This window comes from Urocitellus parryii, chromosome 4 (assembly GCF_045843805.1).
Source record: "Urocitellus parryii isolate mUroPar1 chromosome 4, mUroPar1.hap1, whole genome shotgun sequence".
NCBI classification, from domain to species: Eukaryota; Metazoa; Chordata; class Mammalia; order Rodentia; family Sciuridae; genus Urocitellus; species Urocitellus parryii.
In genome coordinates, this window is record NC_135534.1 from 88977092 (window position 1) to 88993907 (window position 16816).

A 16816-nucleotide genomic window follows, 5' to 3' on the forward strand; every position below is an offset into this window, starting at 1 on the left:
CTTTTAGAAAAAACAAATTTAGAAAAGTTTCAAGGTACATAATCAACATACAAGAATCATTAGTGTTATACTATACACCAATACTGAATTATTTTAAACAGAAATAAAACAATCCCATTTTCAGTAGCTACAAAAATTAAAACACATAATAATAAATTGAGCAAAAGAGGTGAAGAATCTCTACAATGAAAGCCATAAAACACTGATGAAAGAATTGAAGATAACACAATGAAAAGACATCTCATGTTCTTGGATTAGGAGAATCAACATAGTTAAAATGTCCATACAACAGATCTATTATGTAGATAGTGATCTATAGATTCAGTACAATTCTTATTAAAATACCCAGGACTCTCTTAACAGAACTAGAAAAAAAGAATCTTAAAATTTATATGGAAACACACACACACACACACACACACACACACACACACACACAAGTCAAAGGCATCTAGAAGCAGCAGCACAAAGCAGGAAGCATTAGAACCCATGGACCACTGGGAAAAAAAAAATAGAAAGCCAAAAAGTCAACCATGCATCTACCATCAAGTGGTTTTGAACAAAGGGGGTAAGAGGAGGCTGTGGAGAAAATACAGCCTTTTCAATAAATGGTGGAAGAAAAATTGTATGTATCTATGCAGAAGAGTAAAAGTGGACCCCTATTTCTCACTAGTTACAAAAATAAACTCAGGGTGAATTAATGACTTAAAAATAAAACTTGAAATATGAAACTGATAGAAGAAAATAGAAGAAATGCTTCAGGAAATTAAAATTAGCAAAGATTTTATGGACAAGACCCTAAAAGCAGAGAGAACAGGAAAAAAAAAGACAAATGGGATTATATCAAACTAAATAGCTCTGCATAGCAAAGGTCATAATCAACAGAGTGAAGAGAAAATTAGACAAAATATTTGTAAACTACACATCTGGAAAGATATTTACATCCAGAATATAAAACTTATTCCAAAAACTCATAGCAAAATTGTAAATAACCTGAGAAAACCTGATTAAAGAATTGGCAATAGAACTAAACAGGCATTAAAGGCTAAAAGGTATATGAAAAAACAATGCTTAACATGATTAATATCAGATCAAGGCAAATGAAAACCACAAGGAGCTATCACCTCACTCCAGTAAGAATGATTGTTATCAGAAGACTAAAGAGCCAGGTGTGTTAGTGCTTGCCTGTAATTCCAGTGATTTGGGAGGCTGAAGCAGCAATTTAGCAAGACCCTGTCTCAAAATACATATAAAAAGGACTGGGGATGCAGCTCAGTGCCCCCAAGTTCAATCCTACCTCCAAAAAAAAAAAAAAAAAAAGCTAAAGATAACAAGTACTCAAGTGCTGGTGAGGATCTAGAAAAAAAAAAAAAGGAAACTCTACAAGTGTTAGTGGGAATAGTTAGTGGGAATATAAATTAGTACAGCCAATATAAAAAACACTGTGGAGCTTCCTCAAAAAAATAAAAATAGGACTACTTTGGAATACAGCAATCCCACTGCTGTTTACAAATCCAAAGAATATGAAATCAATATGTCAAAGAGATGTCTGCATTCTTATGTTCGATAAGCATTATTCACAATAACAAAGAATTGGAAATCACCTGTGTCCTTCAACTGAATGATTAATGAATAAAGAAAAATTGGCAAATATACATAGTGGAATACTATTCAGACATAAAAAGAATGAAATCCTGTCATTTGCAAAAAATGAGTGGAACTGGAGATCGTGTTAAGTGAATAAGGCACAGGAAAACAAGGACCACAAGATCTCACTCGGTTGGAATAGAGGAAGGTTGGTCTCATTGAAGCTGAGAGTAGAACGGTGGTTAAGAGAAGCTGGAGAAAGTACATGAGGTAGGGGATGAGGAAAGGCTGATCATTGGGCATAAATTATAGTGTGATAGGAGCAAGAAGTTCTGGTGTACTATTGTACATTAGTTTGACTGTAATATAACAAATATGCACTGAATATTTCTGAAAGCTAGGCAAAGGGATTGTGAATGTTTTCAACACAAGGCAATGATAAATGAGGAGATAGGTCTCTTTAACCTGACTTGAATATGGCACAATGTGTACATTTATTGCAACTTCACAATACACCATTAATATGAACAATTATGTGTCTATGTACTAAAAATTGTTTTCAAAAATGAGTTCTTTCATGGCTAAGTGTCCTGATGTAATTTCAAAATATCAATTGAATTTGACTTGGTGTCTTTGACCTGTAACTTTTCATGCCTGACTTTTGATTGACACAGTTATCTAATTTTACCTTGCCTTTGAACTGAACTATTCTTCCTTTGTTTCAATCTTCATTGTAAGATGGCTGTTGTAAGCACAATGTAAGCAGTAGTTTGAGTAGTCTTTTCTGACATTGATGTGTTTCAATTCCCTCAATTCTAAGTATTTCTGAAGTTGATGAGAATCTTCCTGATTATGAAAGACATGTTAAAACAGATCTTAAAACCCAAATTTCCTTCTTTTGTAAGAAGATATTTTTAATTCAGAAACTTGTTTCTAAACATTAGTAACTTTCTGAGTAGGCTTAGAAAAATAATTCTCAGTATTCGATCATAAAGCTAAAGTGAAGCTACTTGTTGAAGACTGTGTTATTATTTCTCAATATTGTAAAAAAGCATGACATCATAAATTTTAATTCTGAAGAAATTTAGAAAGCCATATACTCAATTGGAAAATACTCTTTAGAAATGCTGATATTAAGTATTTCATGAGGAATATTTTTGTAGAAAGATTAGGTATAAAGTTTCTCTGTTAGTTTAATTTTTTTTCTTTTGAAATGTCTGTCAATATGCTGCTCCATATTATTTTATATAAATATGAAGAGACTTCTATGAGCCAGACATTATGCTAGGCACCAGGTATAAGCAGTAAACTAAATATCACCTTTATGTTGTTACCCACAAGATCAAAATTGCTTGTATCTATGACATCTAAACATAAAAGGCATAATAACCATCTTCCTTTCAAACTAATTCTTAAAGTTCCATACAAAAAACAAAATGGGTTGTGGGTGTATGCCTGCTGGAGGCCCTCTGGGCTTAATCTCTAGCACACAGATACACATACCCCCCCCACACACACACACACACACAAAATAGAGTATTCTGTTACATTACCAAGATTTTAGATATTTGAAAATACCACCAGGTCAATCAATACTGATTCTAATTACTGATGAGTGAGATAGAGCTATGATTTTTTTTCCCTGGTGGGACTCTGCTGATTTCTAGGAAACATTAGAAGCCCAGTAGGCAAGGGTCTAAGGTACTTTTCCATGTAGCCAAGAAGGGACAAGACTGGGATGCAGACAATGATTATTCTGCAATGTACAAACAATAGCAGACTAAAATTCACCTTATCCAGGAAGCCAGTGTGTTATGGTGTAACAATACTGTTATTCTTAAAAGAAATAAGACCACTCAAGACAGAATGAAAACGCTAACAGTAAAATATTGATTCATCTAAATTATGTACTGTAGGAATTCAAATTTGGATAATTCTTCAACTAAAACTGTTAGTAATATTCATGGCTAAATGGTAACATGTCAGTTGTAGGGTACGTATTGTGTATTTTCTCAAGGCTAGATAAAAGTCCCAGAAAAGGTAAATGATAGTATGAGTAAATGAGCTGCCTGGGTTTATATGTTACCATGAAGGCAATTCTGGCATTTTGACAGGAGATGCAGCATTGTAGGTCTAGATGTTTCTGGTTAAACCAGTTATAAAAGCATGGGCTCCTGGAAGAACTCTATGGTTTATTTAGAGATATAATTCCTAATAACAGTTTTATAATCACTATTATTCAATAAAGCCATTTTATTTTAATATTATTACCAACTTTTCCTTTAAATAGTGCTAATAAATCAAATTATCTACATGTTTTAAGCAGAACAACTGGGTCCATAGGCAGTGTGATAGAATAAAAATTACACCTAACTCTGCTCCTGACTCCCCATGTTACTTGCACTTAGACAAATCCTTCATTGCTATAAGAATTAGTTAGATCAGAGTATTTCTTTTTCCACAAAGTAAAATTGTTTTTTTTCTGCAGAGCTTTTTGTATTGTTATCTATTAAAATACAACACATTGCCTTTTAATCAGCTGTCGCACTGCATTGTGAGCTTCTCAAAGGCCAAATAGGTACATTTAGATTGTTTAAAAGACAGAATGTTTGTCATGCACAGTCTCTGATCAACTGAAACACTGGGTTGAGAAGAATTTATAGTTTAGATCACAGATCACCTGTTTGCTACAAGTAAAGGAGGAGAGAAGAGTTTAAATGTGTTATGTGTTTATCATTTCCTGTCCAGACCAAAAAAAAAAAAAAAAAGACAATTCAGGAAATATTTGAAGAATGACTGATCAATTTTACAACTGTACATATGCAATAACCATCCATAAAATAAAATGAAGAACTACTGTAAAATGGTTGTTATTCTAGAACTTTCCTGGTGGTCATGCCGCTACTACCTGTTTATAGATCATATGCTAATGCATGAATGAATTAAAGTTTCTTCCCGACTAGTTTTACCATTTTAAGTAACTTCAAAGAGAGGTAATTTATGAAGCATAGACTTAGTGAAAGGTAATAAGATTGTTCTATTATTAGACAATGGTATAATTCACTTGAAACCAAAATGTTTATTGCCTGTCATGATTGTTAATATCTTCCTATCTGCCAGTGTTGCCTCATTGAGCCATCCTATGGATCAGGTGTTATTTAAATTATATTACTACTGAAGAGATTTCATGAGAAAGTTGATTCATCATATACCCTAGAGAGTAACTTTTCATAACTGTAATGATGTGAATTTAAATACCTCTCTTGCCTAGAATTCACTTAAAGAAAATTATTCTGCCATTGTACTTGCAAAACTCCCAATTTCTAAGTGAGGAGGAGAGTCCCTCTATAGCTCCATATAGATCTGCAACTGTAGAATTCAAAAAGCAACCCCATCTTCATTATTGCAAGTGTGAAATGTTCTTCCAACAAACTGGATGTAAAAGTGAACAAATTGAAGCTAACAGGGGTGTATCAGTGAGCTGTGTTTTCATTGAAAGAATAAGGAAAAAATCAGAAAAAAATATTTGGAGAGAATACCACATAAATATACTAATGTCAGGCTAGTCTCACATGAAACATTCAGAACACAATATAAACTGTGTCACTGTGTTTTATAACAAAGACTTAAGGAGATTAAATCTATTTTATTTTTCCATATCAGCATGGATTGAGAAAAACCTTCAAGTCAATTAAGCATGAAGGAGAAGGTAAAGACATGAAAATAGGAAAGGATGGGTGTTTTATAATTTACAGAAAGAGCCATGCTGACTCCTCAGTATTTATCTCAAAGAGTACCATGTCCTAGAATTGGCATCAATGTTCTTGAAGACCCCCAGATATTTCAAGGTAAATTGGCGTAGTCAGCACATCCAATCAACCTGTGGACCTGCATCCTGCGTAGTCACACTGGGTCCCATAGCAAGATGAATCATATGCTTAGTGTAATGTATAGCTATTGCCATTTTGAATTTTCCAATTCTTAATTTTTTTAACAAAGGTCCTTATATTTTCACTTGGCACTGAGATCCACAACTTGTATAACTATTCCTAGTGTTCATTGAGACCTGTTGAAAAATTTTGACTTGAACAAAATTTTAGCAAATGAAATAATTGGAGACACTGGCAGGTCAATGGGGAACCACTTGAAAAAGGGAGCAGAGAATACACTTTCCTCTATGATAAGAGACATGCTTGGTTCAATTCAGCATTAAGAAATAGTGAGCCAATGAAGATTTTTAAGAAGATAAACAATATCAGTTTTAAAAGACAAATATAACAATGGCGTATCAGATGGGTACATGTGAGAAAATAAGAAGGGATAAAAAAGAGTATTATAAACTGCCAGTTTAAAGATCTTTTAAAAAATTTAGAAGTCAATGCTTATGGAATGATTGTGAAAACTATATGTGGCACACAGAAAGAGAAAATATCTTCATCTGGACCCAACCTGTGTACACATGTCTTCTAAGCCCACATGAAGATATGAGAAAAGCTCTTCCTCCTTTCCTGCCTACATTTCTTCTATCAAAGCTGGATTAGAATAGATATTCTTTGAGTGCCAAGTCATGTCTGCATACCACAAGCTTAGCACATTAGGAATGAATAGCTATGGAAGTGATTAGTAATATACTGAATAAAAACAAAAGGAAAAAGAGCAAAGTATTCTTAGGAGTCTTGTGAGATAAACTTTTGCCAACAGACAGAATGGAGCTAAGAATAAGTCTGAGAAAACATTAGGTTGATAAATTGTATGACTATCTATTCCAAGCATCTTTTAACTTATAAGCACTTGGGATAGGGTTGTGGCTCAGAGGTAGATCACTTGCCTTACATGTGTGAGGCACTGGATTCAATTCTCCGCACCACATATATATGAATGAATAAAGTAAAGGTCCATCAACAACTTAAAAAATTTTAAAAATAAACTTAGGAGCACTAGATTAATGAAGAAATGTCACTCTGCATGTGGAACCCTTTTGCATTGGTCACTTACATTCATCTTAGATAAAGGAGTGTTAATATATCTTGCCACTGAAAAGAGAATCAACATCCATAGGATCAGAGAAGAGACATCTTTTTTTACTATAAGCAATTAATATTTCTATTTATTAATATTTATATTTATGTATACCCCAAGCTTAGCACATTAGGAATAAATGACTACTGAATTAGTAATATACTGAATAAAACAACAAAAGGAGAAAGAGAAAAATATTCTTAGTAGTCTTGTGAGATAAACTTTTGCCAAAAGACAGAATGGAGCTAAGAATAAGTCTGAGAAAACATTAGGTTGATAAATTATATGACTTTATATATTCCAAGCATCTTTTAACTTAGAAGCACTTGGGCTGGGGTTGTGGCTCAGTGGTAGAGCACTTATTAGATAAATATGTCCATTTATTTAAGGAAGAAAATATCAACTCTTTTTAAAAAACACAATATTAAAACTCATCATCATTAATCTAAACAAACCCTGTACTGTGGGGGTTTCAGAAAAACACTGCTAAGAAGAAATAGGTATGTTATTTCCCTGTCATAATTGGTTACTATTAAACATATTATCTTATGGGAATCAGAAATACTGTTGCTAGGAAAGAAAGTATTTTAACTAAGATTTTATGCCAATAATAATCATAATCCATACCTCATAGCTTATTTCCAACTTTTCATGTTAGATAAAGTTTTTTAAATTACATCTGATAGAATTTATGTGCCATGTTACTTTGCTTTACACAGATTGGTTTATATTCATGCTTATCAGGAAACGGACATGCTGGAAATGTCCTACACAAACCTTTGAAAAAGTGAAATAAACCCTAAGTGAGGGTATAGAAACTGTCATCCCTCACAATATTCTGGCAGGGGCATTCAACATGAGTTAACTATTTACAAGAATAAAAGTTATTTTATTGTCTAAATGATTCCTTCTGCAACCACTCTTTGAATGCTTTCCGTGTGCACAGCTTTCAGCTCTACTCTGAACACCAAATGCTTTAAGAGTACTTTATGCTTTTGAAGCATGTCCCAATAGTTCATGCAAGTACATTCCTTCATTTGGTTTTCCTCAATATTCCTTGAGAGTGATAGTGTAGGTGTTATTATCCCAATAAACTGATTCTCCAGAGTCCCAGGGCTATTCAGAAGGTGCTGATCCAAGGCTAGAATTCCAGTCATCTAATTCTAGGTCCAATGGCTTTCTATTATACCATAAAAGAGAAAGGGATGGGGGGAAAATTACATCTAAAATAAAGGTAAGTACTTAAAACTGACTATAGCTATGAAAAACATTGATATCCAGTTTGTTGAGGGAATACACATTAAAAAGAAATCTTCCTCTTGGTTAAGAATACAGTTATAGTGCCCTTCAAACAAAACCATTTATAAAATACCTTCTATGTACCAGACACTGCTATGGCTTTACTCACATTATCACATTGAATCTCTGAGTAATAATTTCCCCAAGTTCAATATCTAATGGTATTGAACTTTAGTGGTAGAGCGAGAATTCACACAATTCTGTATCATTCCCGAACTTGTATTTACTCTTTAAGTGCTTTCTCCCACTGTCTTCCTCTATAGACTTTCCTATTTTACTTCCTAATTTCTTTGAAAAAAAAGTGGGGGGTTGTTGACAGCCACAGGTAAGGAAGGAAGCAGGCCATTCATTAGCTTGCTAAATTATCACTAGCTGCCCTGGTGCCTCATTTGCTCTGGGAATGCCCATGATGGACCTAGGAGGAGAGTCTTCCCAGAATGGAAGTGCCAGATCAGAGACATGAGCAAAGTGACATAGCAGCCTAATGGTGACACACTAAGGAAGTCTGGGGACAGTCCAGAAAGACTATCAAGATGAGGGCATGAGTTGAGCCTCAAGTATCTCTCAGGCCAAGACAAGAGAAGGAACGTCTGCAGTCAAACAAAAAACTGTGCAATCAGGCATGTACAGAAAAGAATTCCTGAGTACAGAAAACCATAATACTGGTATTACAGGACCACAGAATTCAGTTGCAGGAGGTAGAATGGTGTTCTAAAGAGCCTTTAGGTTGAAATAAACAGGTATTGGACTTTATCCTAAAGGCAAGAGTGAGCAGACACAAAACAGCAAAGTTTATTGAGCTTCCGTTACTTAGGCATATAAGTTGCATGTACAGATATGCAGGACAGTTAGTCAAAGTATGAGCTAATAAAAAAACTGGGCTTGGATGGAAAAACTAAGCTTTCCTGTTTTATTTCAAAGTTGTAAATAAAAATCACAATAACCTATAATTGCTCTAATGAGACCATGTGACCAGGAGATGTAAATGATATAACCATGCTACTTACTCTCAGAGCATGAACATAACACCTCTTTTGTAAAAAGCCTTCACTTTTTAACTCATTTGACAACACACTGTGTGTGTTGTGCTCCCACTGTGTGCCATGAGCTGTGTTAGGCATCGGCACTGTGCGAAGCACTGGTTGTGAGGAAGTTCATTTGAAGTGACAGGTAACATGATTTGTTTACAAAGCCAAAGAAAGCAAGGGAAATAAGACTGAAAATAAAGCAAGTGTCAGAGAAAACAAAGAAAAAATAAAGAAGAGAGAATAACTCCTAAGAGATAAAAAGTGGAAATGAGGCTTATGGTTAGGAAAGCAAGCATCTGCTGTAAGTAACCATTTCATTAAAAGTGCACTAAATTGCAGAGGTTCTCTCTCAGGAACAGCATACTGTGGGCTGAGATTAAGGATAATGGGCTCCCACATGAATTCTTCTCATTACTTCTCTTGAAAGAACAGTAAATCTACTGAAAGGGTAATTTAGGTTTAGTGTTCACAATCCATTCATTTTACTTTTAATCTTCCCAGTTTAGGATTTTAAAAATATAATGCAGATATAATCCAAGAGGGAAGGAATGGGTCCAAAATGAGATAATTTCAATTCTTCAAATAGCCTTGGCATTGACAAATATGGAGGAGGCTGTAGACTTTGCGTTCCTGATAGATTATGATGGAGATTTGGCCTGTTTAGAGAGCATTGCACACTATTAATTGCAGGAACCCATTAAAGGACAGCCAACTAAAGATAATCTATACTTTACCCCCTGAATTCTTTAGACCTTTATGTGATTTTAACTAAATCTCTTCTCCATCCCATTAAGTTTCACTTTAAATGTAATTCCACAGAAAGGAAAAGATTTGAGGACTTTCGTCCAGGACAAAAATAAATAAATTATTTGGGAGGAAAAGTCTGCAAAATGAAACATCAATTATTCAATTGTAGGAATGAGATTTTACAAAATAATTTTTCAAAAATGTGAGCCTGAAAAATGACTTATCAGTATTTTTTTTTTCTGTTGTTTAACTGATACCAATAGGTTTGTGGAACTATATTAAAGAACAAGCAAAATCTGTAGTCTTTCCTACAGTGTTATTTCTAGGAAATAAAAGAATCAAATCCTCCCCGATTTTCTGTGGTTCTCCTTGGCTTTCCCATTGGATACAGGGAAATACATTCTGGGCCTGTAATGTGCACATTGGATCCTTATTAACCGAGTAACCTATTAAACCAGCTTTGTAGAAATCTAGGAGGAGAGCAAAGGCAGACACACTACATATAGTGGTACATATGAAGGAGCTCGTTCCTACAATATAGGATTATGTTGATTTGAAACTGAATTATTATTTATAATGTCTAGAGTTTGCTTTTGTTTCTCCATTACAAATCAAAGGATTTAACATTTCCTTTTAAGATATTAAAGAAATGAACACTTAGTCTAGTGGGAATGAGGAAATGAATTTTGTTAGAATTTGAGAGTCACAATTTATCCAAAGGAAATTAGCAGCATAGACCCTCACTGGACAAACAACACATTCCATGAAATAATTGTTATGACATTTCAATTCAGTCTCACCATGAAGCATTTCCTTGTAAATGACTAAACAGACCATGTCTTAACAATTACTTTTTAAGAGAAAACATTAATACCCTTAAAAGTTCCTATCATAATATTGACAAGAAAGGAAAACAGTTAAGTACCAGGAAAAAAAATATTAACTAAAACATAGTATATAGTAAGGAAATTAATTGAGAGAAACAAATTCTTTGAGTGGTAAAATGTTCACAATTACATAATGTTTTTTTCCATGAATGCTAAGAAAGAATCCAAAGGATTTCTGGAAATTAGACTTATTTTCACAAAATCCATTAATCTATTTGAAAACAAAGACAAATAAATTCTTAAATAATCTCCCGGAACAAACACATTATGTTTTTAAAGGTAATCACTTTCATTTCATCGAAAAATAAAAGAACTCTAATCTGGTGGCTTCTTTATGACTTTCATTAAACATTCTTTCATGTGTTCAGTGGTTTTTGGAGGAAAGGTTTGAGTTCTTCAAAGATGTCATTTCAAGCTGCATGCATCTTCCCTCATTTGTTCTTGGATTGCAACATGGAAACTGAAAGGAGTATTGGATATTTTTGCTGTCTTTACCAGAAAAAAAATACCATATGAGTTGTAGTAAATAAAAGATCTTCACTTGATCACAATCAGTCTATCTTGTCTGATAGAAAAAATGAAAGATGGCATTGAGTAATGAAAGGTTTGTACCAGCCATTCTGAAGTGTAGGATCATCATTGATCCCATTAAAAAATACAGCCAAAAGATACTGTCCCTGGTATTTATTGATCTCCTTAACAGCAGTTATTCTTCAACTATGTTCTAATCATCTTGCTTCCAACAAGAATCAGGTGTTTTGAGCCTCCTTTGTGTTTTGTAACTGCATTAACAAAGATTTAGGCTGACCCTGCTCCCTGACTATGGGAGACTACGGGAGGGATATATTTTTGTTAAATAAAGACATGTGGCTTCAGAACTAGCAGTCACCTAAGTACTATCTCAATCTGTTGCCCACAGTGTATTACAAAAGGAACCATTCAATAAAGCCACAAGAGATCATCCTTTGACAGCGACCTTCTCATAACTAATTTCCCAAAAGTTGCTATTTCTTTTAGTGCAATTTTCTTGCCACAAAAATCAGCCTGCCTCAGAATAGCAAAGCAATATGTTTTACTGATTAGTTTTTCTATTTTTAAAGAGTTTGTTTGTGCATATTTAAATATTTCTTCAATATCTTAGCTGCTAAATCATTATATGCAATATTAAATGTTCAAACCCTTATTAGCAATTGTTAAAAACAACTTCCATGTGTTCCTTAAGGTAGGGCATGTTTGATTTCTGAATTGTTGTCATATAAATTGTAAGGCCAAAATTGGGCCCTTTGAATATGCAAAGTTCCCCCCTTAAACCACCTTGAACTAGGCAGATTTGCAACATTTTAAACTGGCACTTCATCCCTCTTTCAGCAAGCATCCTCTGCAGATTTAATGATCAGGAACATCCTTCTGATGCATGCTGGGAGATATGGCTGCAGGGTACAGACCACAGCAGACAGTGTGTCAGATGAGGCAGAACTTCTTGTTAGGGGTGAGTATGCTAATAGTGCAGTCTGAAGACATGATCACCATAAATTATCATACAAAGGAATTTAAATGCATGGACTTTGAGCACATCAGTACTATGCATTTTACTTTCAATTTTACAATATATGTCATTTTGCTTAACCTTTTGCCTTTGAAGAGATTACATGGAAAACTGTTCCTCAGTAACAGACGAAACCTACAGATCCAAATTCAGGGTCCAAAAACACTCTTAGCAATAAGTGATCACTGAGTGTCAAACCAACTTACTGCCAAGCATAAACTCGAAATAGTAGAGATACTAAGACAATTATTGGACTATAGAGAAAAAAATAAAACTGTGTTTGTGTGTTTTACAAATGCAAAGCTAGTGGAATTTGCTTTTCCTCCACTAACTTCTAAATCTGGCTTCCCAAAACAGAAAAACTGCATGTGTAAGATGGTGACATTTACAATTGTTAAGTGACAGGGATGTTTTAAAAGTCTGAAAATGTCAACATACTGACTCCCTGTGTAGAAAAGACAGTCAAGTGGTTTCCAATTAAAAGCCAGATCATCAAATTCTGCAATCCTCGGAAGCTAGGTCTTATTTCAATTAAGTAAATGACCAGAACACTCATTTCGTTTTGCACAGTGTCCCCCAGTATGAGAAAAGCAGATCTTAGCATACTTCTATTTTCCTTCCTTTCTCCTTTCACTTTTTTTCTTCTTTCCATCCTTCCATCCCTCTTTCCTTCCATCCTTCCTTTTCTTTTAGCTTTATATTCAAGTACAATATATCTACAGGCATTTTCTAAATTCATAAGTGTACATGTGTCCAATACAAGAACACCAGATAACTATAAGGACTAGAATATTACCAGAAGACTACCCAGTGCCTCTTCGATTTTGTTCAAACATATTTTGAGTGACATGAGTATTGCATGCTTAGATTTCTTGTACGTTGTCTACAAGTAACAATTTTATAATCTATAGGAAGAAATTATGTTTTAGATTAACTGACTTTACATACATCTGAAGTATTTTAGAATTATTTTTAAGAATGATTACAAAAACTTTTGTATGGTAGACACAAGGGCATACAGTGAACTTAATCATCCCTTCGTTGTATCACCAACTGTTTACTGATTTTTGGTAGTGCATCTATTATTGGTTCAAGAAAAATGCTTTAAAAAGTATATATCTGAATAGCACTTATTCAATTTTTTGTGTGTTTCTGTTCAGAAAGCAGTTTCAATATTTTCTCCAAATTTACATCAAGAATGTGTATTGTATGACAGTATGAAACACCAACTTTTTAAAGTGCTCATTTTTTCAATACATTTCATTCCACTAAAAATTTCCCCTAGTGCCTTCGACATTACAAGGCTCGTGGAACTGCAAACCACCCAGTACTCTAATTTATAGAATTGCCTTCTCTTGCTGCAGTATGTCTTAGATTATGTGTATTTATTGTATGCACTTGCCTAGTAATTTAAAATGATGCTCCTAAAATTGGAGCTTTCCAAATGAATACTGCAATTTAGAGACTGATAACAAGAAACCAGGTATTTTTACAGGACTATAAGGGGCAAATTCAAGTGGCAAACTAACATTCTGCTTTGTAAGTAAAATTAAACTCAACAGGGTTTAGAACATAATTCAAGTTCAACTTTTTCATGTTCTGCTCTTTTAGCCTTTGGCTTTATGCCTAGGAGATGATAAAATGCATAAATTTTGGAATTATACCCAATAGCAATTTCAAACAGGTTGCTATTGTCTGAATATTCATGTAGCATTCAGCTCAAGCTTTCCCTTGAAGTGAGTTTGATCAAGTTGCCAATTTTCGATTATATACTTGCACTACTTTTTTCAAAATTAGGAAAAAATAGATTTCTTCTTCTGCCTGGCCACTCTCAGACAAATTTAAAAACTAAACTAAAGAGTTCTGGTGTTTTTATTAACAATATTATTAAATTTAACAGCTCTTAATAATTGAAGGAACTTAGATTCTTGAATGTTGCTGTTTTTAATATTGACTTGCAAAATATACACTCAAAATAGTTTTACTTGGCCAAGCTTTTTTTCTCCCTCTCCTCCAATCTCCTCAGTTGTAAACTGAGGGCAATGTTCTAGAGGAGGCCTGCAGGAGCAAAGCTTGAACACTCTGGATTAAGCTTTTTAAATAACTGCTACAATTTTAGCATCAGAATCTTTAAAACACAGTTATTCAAATGTGAATCAGAGGAAGATGGGAACAGTAAAGAAAACTCCAACCATCTGTTTGTAGAATACACTGGTTAGAGCGAGCAGTTCACTTCATTCAATGTTGATCATACTTGGAAAATAATTGGCTGGCGAGGAATACATTCTTGTGATTCTATTTCAGTAGAAATACCAGGGGAATATATCTATATTCTCCTCTTCTAGATAGAAAGAAGCTCCTTTTTGTTGTTTTTCTCTCCAATTGAAGATTGACTATAACATTCTTTTGTTCATCTTACCAAAGCCTGCACTTCTTATCTGGCCACACCAGCACACTAAATTGGCATTCAGTGGGGGGAGGACATGACCTCCCCATTGCTTGTTTAGAATTGAGTGTTCCATGCTACTCTCCCCATAAAGTATCTTAAGGGCTATCTTTCCCTCAAATGATTGTTCACACTTTTTCTTTATTTTGCTTTTGGATGTCAGTGCTATTATTCACCTGTCTTCCACCATTATCATCATTATCTAAAAATTGAATTTTCCATAAATAATCAGCTGAAGCATAAAATCACTTGCTTTCACAAACTTAGCACCCTGTGAGCCAGCATTATCATAGCACCATGCACAATCTGGAGAGCCATACGAGAGTGAATGAACATCTGACAAGAATCTTCTTCTGGATATAAAAAGAAATTAAAGCTGCACCTGTATATCTGCGTACAATTTCAAGCACTTATTTAAGTATGCTATAACAACAACAGAGAAAGCAAGGGTAGACAGTGCCATAGGTGACTGTATCATGTTACCCAGGGAAAGGAAGATAAGCCATCCAGAGATATTAGTAAAAATTTATCCCTGAAGGGGATACACATTTGTAAAGAATTGATATTCTCAAGCAATATAAGAAGTGATCAAACACAATTTAAAAGATTCTAGAGAAAGGAGTGTTCATTTTTTTGTTATATTATTTCATAGAAATCAATGTCAGAAATGTGTTTCCCAAAGCAACTAGAAGGGTAGAAAACTATCATGGTTTAAAGAATAAAATGTGCTTAACTAAGCTAGGCTAAGTGGGAGCCAGAGCTTGAGTTCTTTCTATTCTGTTCAGAGGCAGAGGAAGCAATAAGAAATTCACTCTTCAAATATCCTTATAATTCTTATTCTTAATACAAAACATTAGGTCTAGAAACTCTGAGAATAATCAAAGAAGAATCAGTAATCTCTAAGTTTCCTCTGAACACACAGCCTTTCCTCAACTTAGACTGTTTTTATTTCCTGTATCACAACTTACAAGATGAATCCAACATGAATTTACTTGAATTTGAAAAGAATGAATCCTCCTTGGGATGCAAACTGCTGGGAGATCTCTAACTGCTTTTAGCCCTCTGCCTCTAACTCCACTCCATCACTTCTTATTCCTAGCAGAGTTCTACCTGTCAGTCTAATTTTCTCTACCTTTCCAATCAATTCAAGTCCACTCATTCTTTCCAAGAATTTCTTCCTTGAAAATTTTTGGTCTAATCTTTCCTAAACCACCTAGTCACTTTTCAGCACAAACTTGAAGCCATTAAAAGTTTGACTTTTTTTGCCAAAGAAATAAGTCAACAGGCATTTGTTTATAAATTGCTGTTCATCTTTTCATTTATCCATTCATTTAGCACCTGGCTCTTCATCCTGCACTAATGTCAACACTCAGATCAAAAATATGAAGAAACTTTAGGAAGCTCAACATTTTCTAGTCTACTAGAGAATGAGAGATATTTTTGTAAGTGGGGTGAGAAAGACCAGAGAAGTGCCTCCAGGTAAGTTTCAGGGACATAGTAAGAGATTATGAAAATAAGTCTGCAGTGGGTCCATATGCACAATTGGAGGAGCTCAGTACAAAATGAAAATGTGAGGCTACTTCTTAAAAATCAGTAAAAATTTTAGCATAGTAAGACATTAATCAAAGCACAGGGCCCCCTGAAACTATAAGATTAGTGGCCTCCATAGCTGTTAAATTAGGTATTCCTCTATAGAACAGCAACAACAAAAACTTTAGCAGGGGGAAGGAATAAATTATAGAAAACAGAAGTTTTCTCATTTATAAAATTAGAGTACTGAACCTTTTATCACAAGTTTTTGTGAGCTTTTACACACACACACACACACACACGCACACACACACAGTTATTTCACCCAAAAAGCCATGTTTTGATTATGCTGTCTTTAAATATTTATATTTCAATTTTAACTCTAAAAAACCTATGCTAAGGTAGATGAAACTACCAAACTAGACAATTTAATGCCAATTTAAATGATTTTGTCTTCAAATAGTTGAAAAATATCTAAAGATACCAGTTTCTACCAGAATAGAAACCAAAATTTGGTAACCCATGATTAAATACTATACAAATTCTCTTTGTGTTCTCTTTTCTTGTGATTCTCACTAGCAAAAAGGGAATATTTGAGAATTTTCTTTTTGCCCTTGGAAAAATGCATGTATGATCAGTTTCAGAAATACAATGAGAAACTAAAACTTGGTGAAAACAATGTACCTCTAACATACTAATTGATTTAAGAATTAAAGCTGCACTTATG

At 34.1% G+C, this 16816-nt stretch overlaps 1 protein-coding gene across 1 annotated transcript in view; it reads left to right on the forward strand.

Annotated features, from left to right (window-relative positions):
* Cntn5 (contactin 5) overlaps nucleotides 1-16816 on the forward strand; it is a 663533-nt gene that overhangs the window by 555325 nt on the left and 91392 nt on the right. The window contains exon 14 of the mRNA XM_077797318.1: nucleotides 11936-12056. Coding sequence (XP_077653444.1) covers nucleotides 11936-12056 — 121 coding nt within the window. The remainder of the gene's footprint in view (nucleotides 1-11935; nucleotides 12057-16816) is intronic.